The following is a 24643-nucleotide window of genomic DNA, read 5'->3' on the forward strand; positions in this document are numbered from 1 at the left end:
ATAAGAAAAAATGCATGAAGATTTTTTATACAAAGATATTCACCAGGGCATTATTTACAATAGTGAAAACCAGAAAATCTGCATTTCCAGCTAGGAACAACTGGCTTAGTGAAGCAATGCTCACAATCCGTAACAGCCTGTGAAGAACAGAGGGTTGTTAATACACCAAAATATTAACACTTTGGGCAGTGTGATCACTGGTAATTTTTATTTGCACAAGTTTTCTAAACCATGTATTAGTTTTGTAATCAGAAAAAAGTTATCACATTATACAGCTAAATGAAAGACTGTACAACAGTAATGGACAAAATGATCCCACATTTGCTGTTTAAAAAATATATATGCAGGGCCGACCCCGTGGCTCACTCGGGAGAGTGCAGTGCTGGGAGCGCAGCGGCGCTCCTAGTGCCGAGGCTGCGGGTTCAGATCCTATATAGGGATGGCTGGTGCACTCACTGGCTGAGCGCGGTGCGGGCGACTCCAAGCCAAGGGTTAAGATCCCCTTACCGGTCACACACACACACAAATATATAAATATATGCATATAAAAATACTAAGATAGACAACAAAAAGTAAAATAATTTCATTGAGAAGTGGAATTGTAGGGTTTTTTAATAATGAAAATACATTACTTTTGTAAAATGAAATCGTTAAAGGGGAAGAGGCTGGCTTGGGTTTACCAGGATGGCCCTCCTATTCTTTCACATCTTGTACCTCTTGATCTCAACTAACTCGACTCGTGTCTGTGGGTGTATTTCCCATCGAGTCTTTTTTCTGAAAGCTCCCATTTCACCCCTCAAAGCAGGTTTCTTCATCTTGGTCCTCCCCTAAAATATCTAAGTCTGCTCTTCTTGCTGCTTTACTTTGAAGCTCCCCAGAAATCACTGAGGCCATTCCTGTAGTCCAGTGCGCTGTGAGGGACCCCAGTAAAGCAGCAGCCCTAGGGAGAGAGACGCTGGGCTGAACTGGGGAGAGATTTCTAAGGTGGAATTGATAGTATTTAGTGGAAGACTTTAGTCCTGGTTGGTAAAGGAGAGGAAAAAGCAGAGATTTCTAATCTGGACTGCTGGGTGGATGATGATCAAGAACACGGGAGAATTAGGGGCAGGTCGTAAGCTGAGTTTGAGGAAAGGCCATGGTCCTAGGCGGTTAGGCATGTGGGTGTTACAAGTTAAGGAAAGGTCTGGATTTGAACACAGCAAATGAGTAGGAGCTGAAGTCATAGGAGTGGATAAGATCAGCCAGTGGGAGAAAAGAGCAAACAAGGCCCTTGGATAGAATCCTTGCAATTCTCCCTTTGAGAGGTGGAAAGAGCCCTAAAGCAGGAGGCAGGCGGCACCAGACTCCGGCAGCCGCAGTGAATGTGTGAGGAGCGTGGAGGCAGCAAATGCACAGCAAGTTCTACCACCTGGTGGTAGAGGTCACAGGCTCACAAAGGGACGGTTCACCGCGCTTCTTATAAAATAGCGAGTTAGTTGCCAGGATTCACAATTTAGTAAATTTCTCATAAGTCTGGATTTCTGGATTGTCTCAAAACATCAGAAGACTGAACAACACTGGGCACGCGCGTTGTTAGCAGAGCGGTCACCAGCAGGAGTTGAATAAAAGCTCTTCCCTTTTAGTTAAGGCACGAGCTCTTCCCCTTCTTCCCTGGCCCCCGGGGTAGATGCTGTTTCCCTCTGTGAATGAAAAGTCCTTCTCTGTGCTGGTCCAGAGCTCACAGAAATACCAGCCAGAGTTTGGTCCATATGGCCCCAGAGTACACCCACAATCAGCCCTAGAGGCACGAATCCTGGGACAAACATGTCTTAAGTAGGGATCCTGTGTTAGACCAGACTGGGACTCCCCTTCTCCCAGCAAGAGACATCAAGCCTCCAAATGGCAAATCTACAGAGCAGGACCCTGCCTCACCTTCTGTCCCAGGAGGGGGTCCCACCCGGCAGTGCTATCTGGGTCACCTTCTCCTTTTGGACAGCAGCAGCACAAGCTGTTATTTCCCTGGGGGCTGACTGGTGCTGGAACCAGCCAAGTCCCCCAGCTGGAAATTTCCTGGCTCTAAGTTTCTAGATTCCAGGACCACATTCCCTGACTGGGCCCTCCAGATGGCAGGCAGCCTTTGCTTTTCCCCATAGTTACACTAGTTCACACACCCTACCTGGGGAAGAGGACTCGCTGTTTTTTCTGACAACTGCTACCTTCTCCAGCAAGCTCATAAGCACATCAGGTTGTGTTGTTCTGTAAGTGAAATATTTGGAGCCGCCTTATTAAAAAAAAAAAATTAAACTTCTCTTTCATTATTATACAATTATGTATTGTAAAGAGTCATTACCTAATTATCAGTTATTTCACACTGATTCTGATCCAACATGTGCTTTCACTAGACATTTTATTTTGTTTTCACTAGCTACTTAATTATCTGCACTACTGCCAAATACAAAATTCTGTGAAGATTTGGTAGCATAAATTAAGAACTAATTATAAGTAATTTCACTTACTAAATCTCATTGATCATAGGCTGGAAAATAATATTACCTTAAAGTGCTAACTTGTGAAGTTGGGTAAGAGATGCCTTTTCTCTCTTCCCTGTGTCATCTAATTGAAGTCTCCTTCCCTAGAGGTGAGTCAAATGAGCCTGAAAATACATTTCCATCCTAAGTGAAGCAATGTCACAGAATTTTGAGTTTTGGAATAAAATCCAAGTCTCGGCTTCTTGGACCTGGGTTCAAATCCCATTCCTATGACTTAGCTCTGTGAATAACCTTAGGGCAAGTCCCTTAAGCTCCCTGAGCTTCCATTTCCTTCAGCTATCACACACAGAGAGCAGACCACCTTACAGTTACTAAACGAGACCATCTATGTAGAAGATGGACACTCTATATTGGTTCCTGTTCTTCCCTCAACCATGGAAGTTGCAGCTTTGCTCTTGGCCAAAAGGTGGTTCTCTACATCTGCAGTATTTATACACATGACATCTCAGCCTTTTCTTTCCAGTCCACTGGTAGAAGATTTTCTGACCAGAACTGGAAAACTCAAGAAGACTAAAGAGACCTGAGCATGTTGAGAAGCCTGCTCTTTGCTAATGCCGTCTTCTGGTGACTGAGTCCCTCTCTCACTTAAATACAACTCTATGAAGCACGAATTCCTCATCTTTTACACGAGGAAGCTAAGGCTTAGTAAAACTACAGAAGGAATGGGACTGCAACATAAACCCAGGTCTCATCAACTGTGAAGTCTGTGCTCTTTCCTGTTTTCCACTCCCCTAGGGTGGTTGGGAAAGTGTCTTATTTCTGCTCTATACCTTCTCCCAGTTCCCTTGCTCATAATAAGCAGCCATGATCCTCCACTTCCCTGAGTAGAGCCTAGAGTCCCTCATGCTTCTGCTTGGATTGAGAAAGGTGGATGGCCCTCAGAGGGCATTCGGAGGTGCAAGGTCTTCACTCAGTCACAACATAGTTCCCTGGAGTAAAAGTATAACCTCCAAAAGGCAGCATTAGCTGTTCCAACCAGCAATTAAAAAAATAAACTGCTGTTTTAGACATTTGGATGAGTCGCAGCAGAGGATCTGAATGTCTTTACAGAGCAGAGCAGGAACTCTCTGGTATGTATGCAAGGCCCTGTTGCTAGTTGGGTGAGCCCTGTGCAGAGCTCTGTAATACTGCACTGGCACTCGCACCAAGAGGTATATACTTGAGACTATTAGAAAGGTTCAAGATCATCAATGACCTGCTCCAGGAGGCAGACACCAATCCACTATTTAGCCTCTTCTGAGGTTAGTGCCCATTCAGCAAACCAAATCTCCTGAGCATCAACTTCCCTAAAAATGATGTGGTCACATCCCTTTCCTTGGGGCACCCTCTGGAGGGCTGTAAAACTACTACTTTAAGATTTTCCTTTTCTAGAGGGCTCCTGACTTAGTTTTCCAAACTAGACCTTCTTCCTACTAATGTGCAGATCTGCTGGTTATCGACATCAACTGATCCTATGCCATAAAAATAAGGGTAGATGGAATTTCTCCTTGAGCCCACACAAGCCCCGGGGCTAGTAATATACATGCTCCACGCAGAAACAACTCTTGTAAGAAACAAGGCCCAGCTAACCTATATAAATATTCCACACAGAACCCTCATCAACTTTTGATATCAACAACACATCACATGCATGTTAGCGAACCAGATAAACCTAAACAAGAATCAACAAAAGAACATTGAAAACAGGGGTCTTCATTTCTGAAGGAATACAGTTTCTTTCTCTGAGCTCTCTATATTACTCTTATTGGAACATAAAGCTTTTGTAAAGTTACTGTTAAGATTATTAAACATCTCCCCTCCAGTATCCCCATTAACTAAATATCAACAAAAAGCTGATTCAAAGGACTGGTCCAACTTGAATATATTCTAGAGTAAAATGACAGATGTAAAGAAAAGAAAAGTCAACTAGGACCATAAAATTAAAAAAAAAAAAAAAAAAAACCGGTTGAATGGGATTATGTCAGATAAAAAGACCATGAGAAGTATTTTTTTCTTCTTTCTACTTTTATTTTTCCAATTTTATTTATGTGAAAATGTATTTCTTTACATAAAAATACTTATCTGGATAGCACTGGACGTTTCAAGAAAATACCATGGACACAATTTTATCCATTTCCACAGTGAAGTTAAGCCACTTGATAAAAGGGTCCACAGTGCCCCCGTGTGGCTACAGAGGGCAATACTGTGGTTTAAGCAAGATGGAGGGGCTCCCACAGCTAGTCAAGAATTCATTAACTCCCTTCTTTAAAAGGCCCCCAAATTTCCACAGGCTTTTGCATCTTTTCCACACCTGCGGTTTTAATACTCCTGGTCAGACCAAAAGCTGGTGTGCTCACATGGTAAGCTTTGACTGCCATCAAAAGAAGAGAGGTTTCATGTTTCTAAAAACACATACTAAAGAAATCAACTTGAACCCCCAAGATCAGCTGAGACTCCACCACAGAGCTGCCAACACTGTAGGAGGGCTGGCAGCAAAGCCCTGGTGTGGGAACAGTGGGGCAAGGATGTGGAGTGAAGGAACCAAACTGATGGAATCAAAGCAGATTGCAAAGAACAAAAGCAGCTTCAGTTCGCCTAAGAAAATTCTGTTCCCATTTTACTTATCAAGAGATCAGAAGCCAATTCCAGGGATCAGAATAGAATTTAAGAATACCACAAAGATTTAATTTCACACCAATCCACCAACATGAAGTTGACCTCTAGACACTTAAGGAGAGTATCACTCAACATTATGACACGTGGGTCAATAACCTATTTAACAAGAAAAGTTCCTTTCTGTCCTATAGCAGAGGTATATGCTATCATACACCACACAATTATAAAACATATGCATAACCAAAACAATTTTTAGATGTCCCTTTAAAATGTTTTCAATGTTCCCTCATTAGATAGTCGAAGAAAGAAACCATTCTTTCCAGAAAAGGAAATGAAGACATCCAAGCGCAAAGAAGGCACTCACAGCTTCGGTGCTTCCAAGACTGCAGGAGCATGAAAGGAAAAAAAAAAAGACCGGAAGCCTCCCTTATCACATATTTTTTTTTAACTCTAAGACCATTAACGTAACACTAGAACACCTCCTCCGTGACACCAAGCCTTAAACTGGGGACTGAAACACACAGACACACCTTTTGTGCCTCCAGTTACAGAGTATTCTCTGGGATTCCCTAAGAACTAGACTTAAATAAAGGCCAATACTTTGCCTGAAAGACATTTTGGACAGGCAAGGAGTGTAAATAAATACACCACTTTTATAACATGGAAAAATACTTACAAGACCGTAAATGAAAAAATGCATAATATGAAACAATACAGAGAATGAGTACAACCAAAGTTAAACCCACACCCTCACCCCAACCACAGAAAGACAGACCAGAAGGAAACACACAAACACTAACAGTGCTGTGTTAGAGGTTGAGATTAGGGGGATTTTGCTGTCATTTCCAACTTTCATTTTTCCACCTCTTCTTTAATGAGCAGGTGCTACTCTTTCATAATGAACTTAACAAGCAAACAATAAATACTTACTACTTAATTGAATGAATAGTTGCCACTTAACTCATTTATCCTAAAATTATATCAAGGAAACTATGTTTACCTCCAGCATATGATTCAAATGTGCTATTCATCAGAGGTAAGCACAGCGGGATGGTGTGGGCCAGAACAGCAGAAAGTTACTAGGCCAGGGGAATCCAAGGCCCTGGCTTGGATCTTGGCTGTGTGACCCTGGGCACTGGTTTCTTCATCCTGTCAACTGAATGGCTGGACTAGAATAGTACTTCTTAATTCTGAGTGGATTACTGACCCCTCTTCTCTCTCCATCATGGGCCCTCTTCCCAGGAAAAAAACAAAAACAAAAACACATATGCTCACAGAGCTTTTAGAAATAATTTCAGGAGGTTTATGGATTCTCCAGAGGTACAGGGACTACATTAAGAACACTAGTTAATATAATCTCTGCTCCAGCTCCACACCACAGGGAGGCACCATATTTTCATTTCCTGTATATTTCATTTGCTTTGCTGAGGGCCTGATCTAGCTGCTGCCAAGATACACCAAGGTCATAGGCTTTCCGCCCTAACCAACAGCCACCTCTCAAAAGGATGGCTTAACACTCAGCCTCAGTCTTCTTTGTAGATGGCAATGAGCTCTGTCACAATTTTCAAAGATTTTAGCCTAAAGAGAACCTAGATTGCTGGCATAAAATCAAGCTGTGAAAGTCAAACACAGCAGAGGGTTACTGAGACACCAAGAGAACAAAGACTCCTTTTCTAGAGGTATTTCTGCTACACCCTGGCATTCCAATTAGAAACATGTTTTAAGGACATGGTTACCCTTGCCTCAGAATTCTCCAGCACTAGCAGGTAAGCACAGAATGGATTACAAGTGAAGCCACAGAAAACAGTATTTGGTTAGCAACAAATTACCTACCAACAGATGACACGTTTTTTTTTCAATTCTTCCAGACGACACTTTCTTAAGCTACCTAACTGAACATACTATCTTGCTGTTTCTCGTTTCTATCATCAACCACTTACCCACTCAAAGTCAAGAAAATATTTTCCCTAAGCCAGGATTCAAATAGGAAAATAGGATTGACGGTTTTCTTTTTTTTCTTTTTTTGGCAGCTGGCAGATACGGGGATCTGAACCCGTGACCTTGCTGTTATAAGGCTGTGCTGTAACCAACTGGGCTAACCAGCCAGCCCCCTGAATATTCTTATATTAAGAACAAAACAAGCTCTACTTCAAAGGTCAAAACAAAAATCATACAGCTACAAAATGGCATTCATTTTCAACAGGTTGGAGGTGGGGGTATGGGTGCATTTTGTTGTGTCTGTCACATCTAGGAGTTCTGCTTACCTAATTCTGTTTCTGAAACAAGCAACATCAAAACAGCCACAAGTCAGGAATATCCTGTTTCCCAGGCGTTCCCTAGATCGGCCCTTCTCCCTGGGCCAGCTCCTTTCTCAGGAGTGATGCAGGGTTCATCAATCATATGGACCCAGAGTAGGTTCAGTCTTGAAGAGTGATCTAGAAGAGGGCACCAAGGCCTATCTACCCTGGTGTACTGCCTCCATTTGGAGGACAAGAGAGTCACCCCTTCTCAAGAAGGAGCCTTGGGTAAGAGAGAGAGCATGATAATCTGGACAAGGCTGCACCAGACCAGATTCAATAAACAATACTTCTGGCCTCAGAGAACCAGTCCAAAGCTGAGGTGACCAGCTTAAGTCAGCTTTAAATCCCTCATGAGTTTACTGATGACTTTTTGTTGTTGCTGATAATCACAATTCTTCCTCCTGAACTACCATACTCCATTTCCTTGTAACTTTAAAAAAAAAAAAAAAGCGGGGAGGAGGGTGGATTTACAAATGGATTAATTGGTTTCTGCTTTTTAAGATAATTTCACATAATGCTACTAATGGGCCAATGGTGGAATTCCTCTTGTTACTCCATAGGCCACTCCAAAGCAAGCTGCTTTACAGACAGCTTTGCCAGGAGTTTGCAGTTAACTAGCAACAAGCCTGAAAATTTGGTTACGTATATAGGTACAAAGCTGGTTCATCAAATCCCTGTTTTGGCCTTCAACCCAGTGCATTTCAACTAAGGCATCATCCACCTCCTTCTTGACGTTTATCAAACACTTAAATAGATAATGTCCGGCCACGTCCTGGAGACGTTTCCCCTTTTCAGCCACTGGGTTGCTGAACTGCTCAAAAGCCTCTTGGTCCTGGGCTCCATTGCTAGAGCCTTTACAACTTTCCAGAATCTCTTCCCCTTCCTTTTCCTCACTCCTTTCATCCTCCATGGGTTCTGGGCTTTCTTCTTGGGAAAGTGACTCCTGGTTTGGGCAATGGCCCTCAACAGTGGCAGACTCGCCTTCCTGCAGAGCAGGCCCACACAGGGTACTCTCCCGGGGGCCCTTGGCCAAATCCTGGTTAGTGCCAGACTCTTTGGGCGTAGACATTTTCTCTTCCAAGGCTTGGATGACGTCCTCGGGCGCTCGAGGAACTTCCCTCAGTTGTCTCACTCGCTCTCTTTTCTTTCTCCTTAAATGAATCCAGGAGTTTTCGATGGCTGTTAGGAAAAGGCTAACCTCCTCCTTTCCACAGGGAACTCGTTTATGCTGGACCTATTTGAAGGAAAAACAGAATTTTACAGGAAATCACTTTTTCTCTTCTCTCTAAACTCCTTTTAAAAATAAAAGAAAAAGAAAAAAGGAAAAAAAGAGTTTATTGTGAGTCCTTCGTCAATACGCTCAGCCAGGTACCTTCAGATCAGTGAGAATTCTTTCTATCCATGTCGTCACAACCACTATGCCTTCCAGTGTGTCAGAGCCCAGAGATGAGGCTTTCAGGGACAATTCCTTCATCACAGACGCCAACACTACAAATGTGATGGGTTTCCTTGGCTTCTCTAATTTTCTTCGCTTACTTGGTGGTGACTGAAAGAAAAAAGCAGGCATGAAGAAAAGAAAATTATCCCTACAATTAAATCCCATGCATTATAATGGACTTGGCTAGGGAAATTTCCATGATTTCTACTACCAATCCTAGAGTAAAAGCTTTGCATGTGTTATTTCCAATACTTAAAACAATCTTACAAGATAGTTTTTTGGTTTTTTTCCAATTGTTAAGAATTTAAAAAATTTTTTTTAATTTTTAATTTACCAATACACAATGCAGTTGGTTTCTGTGTCCCTTTACCAATTCCTCCTTTTCTCCCTCCTTCTCCTCATCTCCCCACTCATCAACATCATATCTTACCATTCACTTATCTTACCAAGTTTAAGGAATTATTTACAAGATAGTTTTAACATCTCCCCATTTTATTTTATTTTTATTATTTTTTAAAATGATGACGGGTAAGGGGATCCGAACCCTTGACATGGTGTTGTCAGCACCACGCTCTCCCAGGTGAGCCACAGGCCGGCCCCAACATCTCCCCATTTTACAAAAGGGAAAACTAAGATAGAGAGGCTATGTAATCACAGCTGAAGGTCACATAGCTAGTAACTGCAGAGTTAGGATTTGAACCTAAAATCCAAATTCTTTTCAGCCATACCATGCTGCCTCTCTTCTGTCTATCAGATATTCTGAAATGACATTAAGAGCTTCCTAACATAGAGTAAACTCGCTATTTTGTTGAATATGTATTGGCTCCTCCAGTTGCTAAGTGTCCTCAAAGCAGGCCTGTATAATTATTTATTTCAGGGCAACTCAGGGACCCTGGGGGCACTGTGCTCTCTTCTACGAAGAACTGCATGGGGTAGAATCAACAACTTATAGTTTGAATTTAGACTTGCTGAGGCTTGAAATAAAGCAGCCGGTGAACCACAGCGTGTGAGATCACATGCTAGCAATGACCAGGGCCACTAGGACCACATGGATAGAAGAGCAGAGGTGCTGAACCGTGGCTGATATCACGACCAAACCAGTGGCTAGCTAAGCACTGCCTCTCAGCTGGGGAGGTGGGCACCAGTAGCGATGAGAACACTGGATTTGAAAGCTGGGTCCATGAAAATCAAGACTGTCATGTTCCTCTCTATCTCAAGCTTGGAAGGTGAATTATACCTTACCCACTAGAGGGACTCAAGTTCCATTTTAAAAACCAAATGACACCACTGTATTTAAAATTTATTTCTTTAAAGGAAAAACTTTCTAAATGATATTTTTTTTAAAATGACTCTTGGTTCAGACCATATATATTATATATATAATATATATATTACAACACTGTTGTAAGAGACAGATTTGTATTTGTTGACTAAATTGATCAAAACTTTAAAAAATTAACACAATTCTAAGCTCAGGAGCAAAATAAACAGGTGAGGATATTAAGCAAAAAGACTCAAAAAGAGGAAACACCTAGTCAGGCTTGAGGATCTTTTGCTGCAAAAGTGAATCCCTGATAACCATGTTGCTGCTAACTTTGATCCAACCTGGCAACACTGACAGGGCACATGGCATGCGTGCACACGCGCTCACACACAGAGCAAGGTCAAAGTACTGGGAGAGACCTTATAAGAACTGAACAGCAGCCCCACACTGCATATATACACAACAAAATATAGCTATTTTATGCTAGAAAACTTTAAAAGTAATATCACAAACAATATTTCTAAGAAACAATCTATATTTTCCCTTTATACCAGAAGTTAACTAATAAAAAATGGAAATTACAGAATGCTGGAAAACAAGCTTAGAAAAAAGCAAAGGACCAAGAACAAAGGTGTTTGTTTAAGAACCCGCTCTTGAGAAATGAACAGTGGACTCTAAGACCTATCTGAGCCCAAATGTGTTCAATTATGTTTCAGACAAGATGAGACAGTCAGACTGACATTAAGACAGTAGTATTGTTATTACTCAATCACCCAGCATAAGAAATGTAATTTCTTTCTTCTTCTTCTTCTTTTTTTTGGGCAGCTGGCCAGTATAGGGACCAAACCCTGGACCTTGGTGTTATCAGCACTGTGCTCTAACTACCTGAGCTACCTGGCCAGCAAGAAACACAATTTTACATTCTACTGAGAGTCTAACACTTTGCAGTAAGGATCGTAAAATAAGATTACTAAACGGGGAAGGAGGAAAGAAGGTGGTATGTGTGAGGACAATGGGTGACAAGACTGAGACTCCCCTTCCAGTTCCCAGCATCAAGGCCTTTACCACGGAGAGCTCACTGCAACAGCACCATCCCCAACAGCCCTCCCAGCACACCAAAGGACATCTACGGTCTGGCCAAAAGGACAGCACTCCCATAGCTCTTCTCACAGCTCTTGTGACAGAGGCAGTAATCACTTGTGCTCACAGATTCCACCAGCAAAGTGATGACACTGCTGTTTCTCACTTGTCACGCTAAAGCTGGCCTGCAATACTCTTTCTCCAAAAGTAAGAATGGACTCTTCATCATTTCTAGAAATTAAAAAAGAAAAAATATAATCTCACCAAAACTAACAAGAGCTCTATCAAGAATGTACTTTCAAAGTTATGAGTAAGAAACAAAATAAACAACTTATTACTCTATTATCTCAGGAGTAAAATGAAAACTTCTCTATTCAATTGTGGCTCATTCCCCTTGCATCCTGGCCCCCATTTTCCATATACAATGGTCAATCAACAGATGCAGCATTTCTAAAGACTTCTAGTGAACTGCTTTATCGTTTTTTGTTTTTCGTGACCGGCACTCAGCCAGTGAGTGCACTGGTCATTCCTATATAGGATCCGAACCCGCGGCGGGAAGCATCGCCACGCTCCCAGTGCAGCACTCCACCGAGTGCGCCACGGGCTCGGCCCTAGTGATCTGCTTTAAATATGCACATATACATACATACTTTCAGGATTGTTCTGAATTTAGTTTTCCTCACTATAGAACCTACTCACTCAAGAGACAGAAAATTTATACCCTAGAAATTCTCAAAGCTTTTAAGTGATTAAAGATTAACTTAAATATGGCTTATAACAACCATTCCCATGTTGCTCTTTTCTTTTCGCTCACTTCTGCTTATTTACAGGAACAGTCTATAAAAATGAAAACTAGGAATGGAGGCCTGTTCAGGACTCCACACGGTACATACATTTGGCTGCCCGTACCTCCACCACAATGAAACGAACACCCTAGCAGAGCGCAAAAAGGCAGAGGCTGTGGACAAACTTTGTGGACACCTGCAGGCACACCCTTCCTTGTGACCAACAAAAATGCCGTAGCACACTCATGTTAACCGCAGCACCCACAGCAGCGCACGTTTCTGCCAGTGGCTGAGTCCACATACGTGGAAGTCCGTTTCTAAATGTATGGTTGTGTTCAAAGGATACACGGCCTATTCAGGCCAGCTCCAGTGAAATCCCCAAGCACCCAGCCGGCAGCACACCCTCTCCTGTGAGCAGGTGCCCCTGGCCGCTCCACTGGCCAGTGTGGGAAGGGTGGAGTGAGCGCCAGAAGCAGCACCAACAGCCACATGAGTTGTGGCCTGCAGCCAGGGAGAGCTTTTAGGGTGCCAAATAGGCCAGCTCCCACCTCCCTTGTTTGTATTGGAAATTCCTAGTGGGCAGGGCACAATAAAATACAAGACCAGGTGTTAAGAAATTAATAGTTAAATTCAACCTCACAGGTCCCTGATATTAGGTAATTTAACACTCTGCCACAAAATACTAGTAGCTCATGTTTGTAGAAGCTGTTTTCCAATTGAAATAATCATTTTGCTAATACACTTGTAATCTCAAATCACAAATATTTTAAAAGGAGAGTGCTATATTCAAACTGTTGTAATCTAGGTTAGCAGGCAAGGTATATATAAAATAATTCAACCTTTTAATGTTTACCAAAAAAAATATATATATATATCATTTGCAATGGTTAATCCAGTTTAATGCAAAGAACCAGAAAGTGAATTCACAACTGATTTCAGATTAGAAGATGCACTAAGGAAGTTACACGTAAAAGAAGTCTGGTGAGGAGTTGTAAGTCCCATAGAGGATACAAGTTTTATATCTTTTGAATTGCAATGATTCAATAAATGATAATCAATAAAGGAGAAGCTTCAAGCGTTATTTTGTTTCCTTGTTTAAAACCCATTAGACTGAAGCCGTAAATCGGGCAAAAAGGTTCTCAAATTTTAAAATATGCTTTATTTACCAGAACTGTCTACAAATTTCTTAAATCCTCACTTTAATTTCTAGATCTCAGTCATACAGTCAAGAGACCTTCAAATGAGGTGTAACTTCACACAAATCAGTATGGCATCTGCTATGAGGGTAATTCAGAAAGTTCGTGAAAAAAATAGAATTAAAAGATAACACAAATCTTTCCATGAACTCTTTGAAGTACCCTCATATATTGATAAAGCTCACCCTCCTGAATTGAAAAAATTTATGGCAAGAAGTTATCATGGAAATTAAATGGTGGCAGACATGTCCAAGGAATATCGCAGGGATTTGATCCCTTTATGAGTCTTGTGATAGACGAATGTGTAGAATTGGCAACTTGTGGGCAACAGAACAATATTGGTATGGTGGTAATACAAGGAAATAGTATCATCATGTAAGAAGCCTGGATGAGTATAAATAATGGCTGTTCAGAGAAACCCATGTCCCCTCTCCAAAGAGCCTGTTTTACTATGGTGTCAAAATCGGGTCATGTACACTTTCATATCAAACTTTTTGTTAAACTTTTTAATAGTAAAAAAAAATAAAAATAAAAATAAAGCTCTGCTGTTAACTACAGCTAACTCAAAAACTCCAAATGAAGCCAGCAGCTGCATAAAATCATTAAGTTCCCCCCAGTATCTGAAAGAAGAGAAGGGAGAGCCATTTGCCAGAGATCTACTGAACATGAAGCCACAGCCTCTTTGTTTTGGCAAAGCAACTCCTAGAATGACCTCAAGGGGAAAAGGGTACTCTTGGCCATCGCACTGGGGTCTCTGCTGCTCTGCCACCCTCTGAATGGCTACTGCCCCTGGTCCTCCAGAAACCAGCAGAATGCCTGTGAGCTGTTATTCAGCACAGGCCACTGATATTTGAAGAAACAGAGCCTAGGGTCCAACACTAACACCTGGCAGGGATACAGACAGGTGGTGTATTAGTCTGTTTTTGTGTTGCTATAATAGAAATACCTGAGACTGGGTAATATATGAAGAACAGAGATTATTTGGCTTACGATTCTAGGACAGCTGCATCTGGCATGGGCCCCAGGCTGCTTTTCCTCATGGCGGAAAACGGCAGGCAGCCAGTGGGTACGAGCAGATCACATGGCGAGAGGAAGCAAGAGAGTGAAAGAGGATGTGCCAGGGTCTTTTAAACAACCAGCTCTCCCAGGAATAATAGAGCGAGAACTCACTCACTACCCCTTCTCCCCCAGGGAGAGCATTAATTCATTCATGAGGGATCCACCTCCATGACTCAAAAAGCTTCCAACACTGCCACACTGGGGATCAGATTTCCACATGAGTTTTGGTGGGGACAACACATCCAAACTCTATCATGTGGTATGCTGGGAAGGAGAGCCAGACTCTCTCACCAAGAGGGCCTCCTTCAAGTGTATACTGGCTCTGCTGCCAGGGAGTGGACTGAATATTTTGTTGCCTAAGGGTGTAGCTTCCTTATTAACAGTCCAGTGGACTTTTCTTTTCTTTAAAATGTCTTGACATCATTCCCAGGATATATGTAAAAATAGTAAAAAGCTATATATAAAAAAAAAAAAGCAAGAGGAAGAAAGCTTTATGCAGAATGCTACTGATATAAGAAAGCATAGCTATAACTATATATGTGTATTTCCTCATATTAAAAAAAAAACAATGGAAGGATAAATTATAAAATTGTTTAAGTAGTAAGCCATGGATGGGTAAGTGAGGGATTAGGGTGAAAGAGACAAGAGAGAGTAGACTTTTGACTATACCTTTTTTTGAGATTTTATTTTGAAACCATATAAATATCTTTTATAATTACAAAACGAAATTAAATAACAACAAAAGTATTCCCTAAAAATCTAAAGTGAAATTTAAAAAATGAACTAACTCTGTACTGACTTGGTGGCATAAGCCCGTAAAGAGGAAACATTCCAAATGACTTTAAAATCCATCATGAGATAGTCCTCAAGGGAAAAAAAAAGAAAAGGAAAAAAAAAGGCTATTTTCAGAAATCACTTTGTCGACGGTAACGTTAATTTTGAGACTCTTGTGGTGTACTGTGGGACAAAACAAGTGAGTAATACGTTGGTGTGGCTGAGGACTGAGTTTTTTGGTATGGGATCTTTGAATGGGAGATATAGATAGACAACTGATGAAGTTCACTAAAAATCTGCAGACCTGAATCTGAACAGAAAATATCAGCCTAAACTTACAATATATTTTATTTCCAAAAAGAAAATCGTAATAATTCATAGCTCTGCTGGAAAAGCCTAGAAACAATGACTAACCCAGTAGCATCCCTGGTACCCAAATAAATACCTCTAAATACCATTTCTCAGTAAACTAAACCAGAGTTTCTTTCAGAAATGGTTGATTCCAGGTCTGGGAAAGGAAAAAATGTGAGCCTAGAACAACTTGTGATATTAGAAAGCAAAGAAGCTATCAAAGACTATGCTGGATATGATTAAAAAAATAAAGGCTCAGGAGCCAACTTGAATAAACTCCCCATGGCCAAAGATGGAACACAACCTGTACATCAATAAAGATAATAGGTGAAATAGATTGAAAAAAAAATTTTTTTTTAAAGTGTAAATCCATGGGTTCATAATACTCTAAAAACAAAAACCAAACCACTCTCTTCGGTCTCTTTTGTAAGAGCTAGGGAACCACCAAGTCATTATTTTTAAAGCTGAAAAATAAAGCAAAAGCATCAAGGCATTTATTCTGCCTTTACTAGATGAACTTTCCTCAAGGTAACCAAATAATTGGTAAGAGGAAGTTTCTCTTCACATATGTATCAATGGAGTTATCAATCATTTTGCAACTCTACTAAACAAATTAATGAATCTAGCAATGATCGTTAATGACGGCTAACATCACAGAGACACAATGAAACATTATGTACCTTGAGATGGAAGTAGACCACACACTACCTAGAAAGTGCTCTCCACAGCCCCAATCTCCCCCCACCCAATCTAGCCTGTATCTGATCAATTTCTAGATCTAACTACCTATTTACAGGAAAGACAGGGTCTGAGGAATGTGTTAACATCATGGAGATGCACTCAGAAAAATCCAGACGTTAAAAACTGTATAGGACAAATATCCTAATTTCTTCAACAAATAAATTGCAAGGGAAGGAGAATGGGAAAGAGAGAAAAGTGGGGACACTACAGAGTAAAAGGAATTTGAAGGACATCAACTAACTACTATGTATAAAATTTATTAAAATTCTAGTTTGATAAAACATTTGAGATGATAAGAAAATTTGATCAACTGTATAGCTGACAGGAAGGAATCACTGTTAATTATTTCAGGTGTGATTATGGTATTGTGGTTTTTTTTTTTTTTTAAAGAAATATCTTTTAGATATAAATATGAAAATAGTTATGGATGAAATAATACACTGTCTGAGATTTGCTTCAATGTAATCACGGCAGGTGAGGGGAGTACATGGCAGTATAGATGAAACAGGAATCACCATGAGCTGTCAATAGTTGAAACAGGTATACATAAGTGAGAGTTCATTATACTCTATCTTTTTATAAATTTGTTTTCCACAATAGAAACGTTTCTTTAAAAATCTTTCAGGGCTGAACCCATGGCTCACTCGGGAGAGTGCGGCGCTGGGAGCACCGCGGTTGCAAGTTCGGATCCTATATAGGGATGGCCGGTGCGCTCACTGGCTGAGCGCGGTGTGGACGACACCAAGCCAAGGGTTACGATCCCCTTACCGGTCACACACACAAAAAAAACTTTCAAATATGAAAAACTAAACGATAAAGCTTACAGAAAGTAATATAGGAGAATATATTCATGACCTTGGGGTAGAGAAAGATTTCTTAAAGAAGATACAAAAAGCACTAGCCATACAGGAAAATACTGGTACGCTGGGCTATATTAAAATTATGAACTTTCTGTTCATTAAAAGGTGTTGCTGGGAGAAGATATTATCAACACATACGAGTATAACTGAAAGGGGGCTCAGAGCCAGAAAATATTTTAAATGCCTATAAATCAATTTTTTTTAAAAAAGTCATGAAGTCCAGTAGTAAAACAGGGAAGAGACTCAAATACAGGACAAAAAGATAATATTCAAATAGTCAACAGATATTTAAGAAGATGTTTTATCTTATAAGTTATCAGAGAAATGCAAATTTAAAACTAATAATGTACTTGTTAGAATGTCAAGTGTGGGTGAGGATGTCAATCAACTGCAGATACTATCAAACGCTGCTGCATGGAAATTGGTACCATCCCTTCAGGAAGATTTACTAAAACTAAACTTACTCACACCCCATGACCCTGCAATCCACCTCTAGGTTTACATCCAACTGAAATGTGTATTCATGTGTATCAAAAGAACTGTACAAGAATGTTCACAACAATATTATTCATCATAGCTGCAAACTGGAAACAACTCAAATGTCTCTAGATAGCAGAACGGATAAACTAGTTTACTCATACGATGGAAACTATGCAGTAACATTCCAATGAATGAATTCTCCTCCACACACAATATGGATGAATGCCACATACATAATTTGCGTGAAAGAAGCCAGATACTAAAGACTGCAAACATGCAAAACTAACCCATGGTGACAGAAGTCAGGATACTGATAGAGGGGTTAATAATTGGGAGTGAGCATGAGAGGGAACTTGGGATCCTGGTAAGTAAGTCATTAAGACTTACATTTATAACATACAATTTTCTGTATGTGTAGTTCAATTTTTAAAAGTTCCTAAAAATACATCTGAATAGAAACAGAATTAAGGCAATTGAAACTGTCTAAAGTTGATAAATCAAGAAATAAAGATAAAAGCATATTTTAATCTGGAGCAGTGCAGTACAATACAACTTTCTGTGATTATGGAAATGTTCTATATCTGTGCTGACCAATGCAGTAGCTTCTAGCTACATGTGGCTACTGAGCATTTAAAATACAGTTAGTGAGACTGAGAAACTGAATTTTAACTTTTATTTAATTTTAATTTAAAGAGCCATACGTGGCTAGTGGCCATTAGACAGCACAGATTAAGAGGCTATGGAGGCAATCACCACAGGAAACAGAATCCACTATGTTCTCTCTGTGGAGGGAACAGAATGAAGAGGCTGAGATGGGGCCAAGTTGCTTTTATCATAAAATCTTCTGTAAAAAAGAAAGAAACCTGGAAGTACATACTCAAAACTATTAACAGTGGTTATCTCCAGATGGTGGGGTTTATAGTGATTTTTCTTTTCTTCCCCCAAATTATCCATGTTCTCTAAAATGTTTACCATAAGAAAACATGAAAAAAGAACAAATTAATAAATCAAAGCACTTGAAATATCACTCTGTACCCCTTAAATATGTACAATTATTATGTGTCAATTAAAAAAATCAATCAATCCAAAGCTTAAAAAAAAAATGCCTTGAACCTTATCTTTAATGAAGGAAGGAAAGTAGAAAAATGGGAGAAGAAATAATTTAGAAATCTGTTCAGTGAATATTTACTAAGTGCTAACTACTACATACTGTTTTAAAAAACTATAGGATAAATGAGTGAATGTATGGATCCTGCCCTTAGGAAACTTCCATGTTAATGAAGGAAGCAAAATGTCTGTGTTATAAACTATAAATCAGCAAGGCTGACTTTTAAATAAACATTTACACAAATGAGTATTTTCACTCACGGGAAGACTGTCTCCTTAAAGTAGTCACCTTGGAGAACTATTTATGACAATATTTTGAGAAGCTGTGTAATAGTTATAATAGCTTCCAGCTATTAAAAAAAAATAAAATCAAGCACAAAGACATTCCATCTAGACATTCCAGATAAGCTATGTGGGCTCTGAAATCAATTTTAACAAAATTCCAAGATCCAAAAGAGTTCCCTTGGGAATTAAAAAAATTAGAAGCCGAATACGACTAGCAAACAGAAAGGACATTGTTGGGGGGGAGGGGGGGAGGGAGGAGGGAGGGAGGTTTTGGTGATGGGCAACAATAATCAGCCACAATGTATATCGACAAAATAAAATTAAAAAAAAAAAAAGAAGCCAAAACCAAAATAAAATGCATACAAAGCTGGCACTGTATTTAATTCTACAATCAGCATTTTGGGGAAAAGAAAGGGTGAAATTAAATGTAAAAATATATAAATACTGAATTAACCCATTTTTTATGGTTTATAAGAATAACATTATTGGGGCCGGCCCGTGGCTCACTCGGGAGAGTGCGGTGCTAATAACACCAAGGCCCCGGGTTCGGATCCCATATACGGATGGCCGGTTCGCTCACTGGGTGAGCGTGGTGCTGACCACACCAAGTCAAGCGTTAAGATCCCCTTACCGGTCATCTTTTAAAAAAAAAAAAAAAAAAAAAAAAAAAAGAATAACATTATTTGTCATACTTCGTAGAAATAACAACGCAACCAAATGATAAATACAGAGTATCTTCTCAGAAGGTCAATTTGACTCAGTATTAAATTATTCTACATTTTAAAAAATGAAAAGAAACATATCATGGAATAGAATACAAAATTCAAATGGATTTTAGAGAAAAAAGGAGACTTCATGAACATAGACTGTCTCCTGGGAACTTCTTTTTTGCTACCTTGACGTCCAGCGGCTTGATGTCACCAACTGTCTTCTGCTATAGCTGGTACTTTGGGGGAAAAGTTGGAGAATCACTGTACCGCATCATTTATTTCTTCATTTTCATCCATTCAACAATTCTTATTTGAGGGCTTCTGTGCCAGACGCTATCTACACTGAAGCCACAAAAAAGATACAATAGTGGGGGTAGGTAGGGACAAAGTACCACTGGCCCTCCGCATCCATGGATTCAACCAAGTACAGATCAAAAACATTAAAAAAAAAAATTGTGTCAGTACTGCACACGTACAAATATTTTTTGTCATTATTCCCTAAACAGTACGATATACAGTATGACAACTATTTACATAGTATTTACATTGCATTAGGTATTATAAGTATCTAGAGATGACTTAAAGTATATGGGAGGATATGTGTAGGTTATATGCAAATACTATCCCATTTTATATCAGGGACTTGAGCTTCTGTGGATTTTGGCATCTGAGGGAGGTCTTGGAATCAATCCCCTTTGGATACCGGAAGACAACTGTATAGTTAACAGAAGAGAAGGATCACCAAGATCAGCTGAGGAAGAGTCAAGGCAAGCTTCACAAGAGGTAGTACCTGAACCAGAGTATCTCCTCGGTATCTGAGGAGTTTGATGGCCAGAGGAGGAATGTCCAGGCAGAAGGATTAGAGTGCAGTAGTTCAACATTACTGGAGCATCAAATACAGGGGTGGATGGGAAGAAAAGCTGGGAAATGATAATACGATATATTTTACTGAGCACTCATTACATACCAGGCATTGTGTTAAGTACATTTAATCCTCAAAACAACCCTATGAGATAGGTAATGTTACTCACCATTCTACAGATTACAGAGGAAACTGAAGCTTAGAGAAAACTTGTTCAACATAAAAGCTAGACAGGGGCCAGCTCACAAAAGTCCCTTTCTGTGTGCCATGAAAGAGAGTTTTGGTGTGATCCATCACGCCAGAGTTAAACAAAAAACCAGTGCAAAGTATCACAAGGAAGTTTATGCAGAGTATGAATGACTGAAAGAGAAATGCAAGTCCAGATGCAGGAGAGATTTTTATGGGCTAACTGGTTAAGAAAGCTTTATGCCGAAGTTGGAATTGATCTGGGTTGCAATGGAGGGAAGTCAGAGGGAAGAACCAGATAGAGGGTGTGAACAAAGTCAGCTATGACTTTGGCATCAAGAGAAGTCTACAGAGGCTAACGTGGTAGAAGACAGTCAAGTGAGGAAAACAGGGAGTGATTAGGATGGAAGGGAAATTCAAGGATGGACCTAGAAGGCACAAGGAGGTAAATGAGGAGCTGTTCTTCATTGCACTGGCAGTAGGTAGCCACTGACGAGTTTTTGAGCAGAACGGTGCACTGAAGATGAATCCAAGTGACACTCAGATGAAAGGCTTTTGGGATGGTCCATAAGCAAGATGATGAGGTTATCGTGGCCAAGCCAGAAATACAGGCAGTATCCTGGGGAGCAGAGTATCAGAATGACTAAGTGCTCAGCTGTGAAATCAGACTGATCTAGGTTCTGACTTGACTTCAGAACTCCAGTTTCCTCATCTATAAACAGGGGATAATACCATCTACTTCACTTGATTGCTGACAGATTTAAATAAAATGAAATAATATGTGTGAAGCATTCAAATAACAAAGATTATATCCAGCACTTAAAATCTAATAAACCTACTGATGTCCTGCTCACAATGTTGCTCCTCAATACAAGTCCTACCATCATTCCTTTAAACATTCAGCAAGTTTACTGAGCATCAACTACCTATGAGTCAGGCACTGAGTTGTCTCTGACTAGCCCAGCCTGAACCATTTCCTTTTCTGAACTCTTTATTTATTTTTAAAAATTATTATTATTATTTTTGGGCGGGGGGGAGCTGGCTGGTACAGGGGTCCAAACCCTTGACGTTGGTGTTCTAAGGCTGCAGCTCTAACCAACTGAGCCAACCAGCCAACCCCCTTTTCTGAACTCTTTTGTCCTGACCAGTCTTGTCCCTACTATTCCTTTCGACATTTATTCTTGTACAATTTTGTATCAATTATTTCATGTGTGTTTTTCCTTCCCATAAAAGTAATCATCATAAGAGATAGAAAATGATCTTATTTCTTTGTTACTATCACAATGAAGATCATACTTAATAAGAAAAATGATTAAGAAGAATGTCCTTAGCTTTGGTCTTGCTCAAAAACTCAGATCCCTAGTCACTACATCTCTTTTGTAGTGTAATGCACAGCCTGGCATAGTACTGGTTTTCAAACCATTTCTTAATAGCAGAACCCTTTCAATAAATAAAATCAATACATAAAATTGATAAAAGTAGTTCAACTCTGGTTAAAATGATAGTGAGGTCCGAAGTATCAACCTTATGTCTGCCCCTAGTTGTCAACCCCTGGGGCAACTGCACGGAATCCTTCAGCTATTTGCAACTAGTTTGAAAACCTATGTAGTAGTAAGTAGAGCACTGTTAGGAAACGCCAGCTCTGACACTCACAAAGTTACCCCTTTGCAATTAATTTGACCCCTCCCCTCCATCTGCTCTCCAAAAGGCCCTTGAGTTATTACTCTCTAGATAGCAAAGTCCCAGGCTTAACTGAAATGTCTTGAATGCAGGCGGATACTCTTAAACCACAGTTCCTGGCAATGCTCATACCAAGAGTGCACAACTTACTAGAGCCACATTTTTTCCTTTTTCTTTTACCAAATGTCAAACTTTGTACAAACCAAAGAAAAGCTAAAAAAATGCCTCGAACAATTAGAGAACTAGGACAAAGGGGCTTTCTAAGTGGCTTGTTGAAATTCTGTAAAGAACAACCCTCACAAAATGCTCCCTTAAATTTATCATCAGTCAGAAATGATGGTGCAAAAATTCTATCAACATTAGGACCCATCTTTTTGTTGCTAAAATAAATCTAGGCAACAGCAATGGGCTTAGTGTAGGCACTCGAATCACCAGTGAATTAGAATTTTTCAGCATTCAGCACCAACAGAAATGAGTCAGTAGGCCTGAGATAAGTGAAAACAGAAGTTGCCATAGTAACTTGCACATTTACCCTAAAATGGCAGGAGGTGGGGGGTGGGGAAGTAGGTCAATATTTCTGCTTAACTAGCTCTATTCCTTGGCTTCTTCTCCTTGTCTAAAGCAGCATTCTCCTCAATTCCCAACCCCAATAGGGGCAAGAGGAGGAAAGTCAAGTGAGCTTTTCAAAAAAGGCAAGGGGGTGAGGAGAGGTCTAGGTGGAGGGAAAGAGAACCAAGAGGACAGCCAAATAAAAATCTCACAAGTACCTCGGGACTACCCCCAGGGAAAGCAGTTGCTGATCAAGGGCACCAGTGCTAAGAAACTGTTGCTGGGTTACTACAAATCAGAAATTGTCACTTTTCCTGTAGCAGTTTAAGTGCATCTAATGGAACACTGGGGAATGCATTATTAACAGCTTGGGATTAGGGGTAATGGTGGGAGGGTGGAATACTCTAGCACGGGAAAAATCTTAGGCCCTTAGCAAGAGATACTCTTTGATGGTTAGAAACTATAATCTGGGCTAAAGGATGCCCTAAAAGAGAGGGAGGGAGAGAGGCTGAGGGGGTACACTTTCAAAATAAGTTGATTTTGCTAACACAGGAACATAGTGCCCTTTGATACTTGGATGTGAAATGGCTACTAATCCAAGAGGGCAAGGGCAATTCTGGTCTCTGAGCTGGTGTGGAGAGTGCCAGAGCTCATTATCAGCTCTTCCACCTGCAGTGCCAGCAAATGTGGGACACAGGTTATGCAGAAAGCATTTGGAAACAGGTGCGGTTCCACTTTCCGCCAGCTGTTAGTGTGCATGTGGATAACTTAGGGTATTACTACTGATTTTAACCATTTGGTGTGAAGGTCCTGGTATTCCAGAAGATGACAGAAAGGACAGTCCTTTGGGGGGGGGGTCAAAAAAGCAGAAGTACCTTTTTACAACCAGTGCCTATTTCAAACACTAACTTCTAGATACCCTACCCTGTATCGAGGCGAGCCCAGACTTCCATGGGAAAGGCCATTCAATCAGCACACCTTGTTGCAGAGTGGAGAAAGGACAGGCTCAGTCTCAAATTTGAGTTCATGTTTTCAGAAACACAGTAGCATCTGCAAATTGTCCCCTTGTGCTTCTACATGTTTCTACTCCTCTGGGAGAGAGACTCAGAGACACAGAAACATTTAAGATGACTTTAGAGACCAAAAGTGGCCAAGACCTGGGGAGAGGAGCACCCAGAACAAGCTTGCTGTACAGACAGGGGATAGAGACCCGAAAGAGCAGGCACTAGGACTCCATACATACTACAGGACAAAGGAGTACAGGATGAGCAGCGTGTGCACAGACTTAAGGTGAGAGGCTCCAGGCAGCAAGACCTCAACCACCCTGGCGGGGGAGATGTGAGGACTGAAAGATGCTATTCTATCACTACCACTCAGCACTGCCCAGAAAATCATTCTGGCTGGCTGGCTCAGAAGCATTTCTCCTTTACATACAGCAGCAGAGAGGACAAAGAGACATTTGTGAACAAATCATAAACTTTTTATTCCAGAAAATGTTCGAGCATACCCAAAGTAGAAAGAATTGGATAAAAATCTATCACCCAGCTTCAAAAAATAGTCAATATTTTAGTACTAATCTTAAAGCCGAGGTAGAATTCTTTACTAGATTGATCCCCAAGTGTTACACATCAAAAGCTTACAACCCAAAACAGCAACTTCTAAATCCTCCAGGAACCCCAGGAGGCAGCTACTCTAGGAAAGCAGCAGGGGTAAAGGAAAAGAAACAGACTTCAATTTCAATTCTGAAGGAATGTACACCAGAATAATTATACCTGCAAAGTTGCCTACAGGTTATGTTACCTGAATTTTTAAT

The 24643-nt window shown here is 40.4% G+C and overlaps 1 protein-coding gene and 1 pseudogene across 3 annotated transcripts in view; one reads left to right on the forward strand and one right to left on the reverse strand.

The window, feature by feature from the left end:
* Positions 1-225: 225 nt before the first annotated feature.
* The window catches only part of METTL16 (methyltransferase 16, RNA N6-adenosine), a 73860-nt gene continuing 49442 nt past the window's right edge, over positions 226-24643 (reverse strand). Inside the window, exons 9-11 of one of the 3 annotated variants that reach the window (XR_010024610.1) lie at positions 8796-8969; positions 7388-8657; positions 226-2235 (exon numbers count right to left, since the gene is read on the reverse strand). Coding sequence is in view for 1 of the 3 variants with exons in the window: in XM_063110690.1 (XP_062966760.1) it covers positions 8034-8657; positions 8796-8969 (798 nt within the window). In the remaining 2 variants the exon portion in view is untranslated. Of the gene's footprint in view, positions 2236-4511; positions 8658-8795; positions 8970-24643 lie in introns of those variants that run through there. The other 2 variants (XR_010024609.1, XM_063110690.1) reach the window with 2 other exon arrangements.
* Positions 10012-14040, forward strand: LOC134389516 (small nuclear ribonucleoprotein G-like; annotated as a pseudogene).

Source organism: Cynocephalus volans, chromosome 10, assembly GCF_027409185.1.
Source record: "Cynocephalus volans isolate mCynVol1 chromosome 10, mCynVol1.pri, whole genome shotgun sequence".
Classification (NCBI taxonomy): domain Eukaryota; kingdom Metazoa; phylum Chordata; class Mammalia; order Dermoptera; family Cynocephalidae; genus Cynocephalus; species Cynocephalus volans.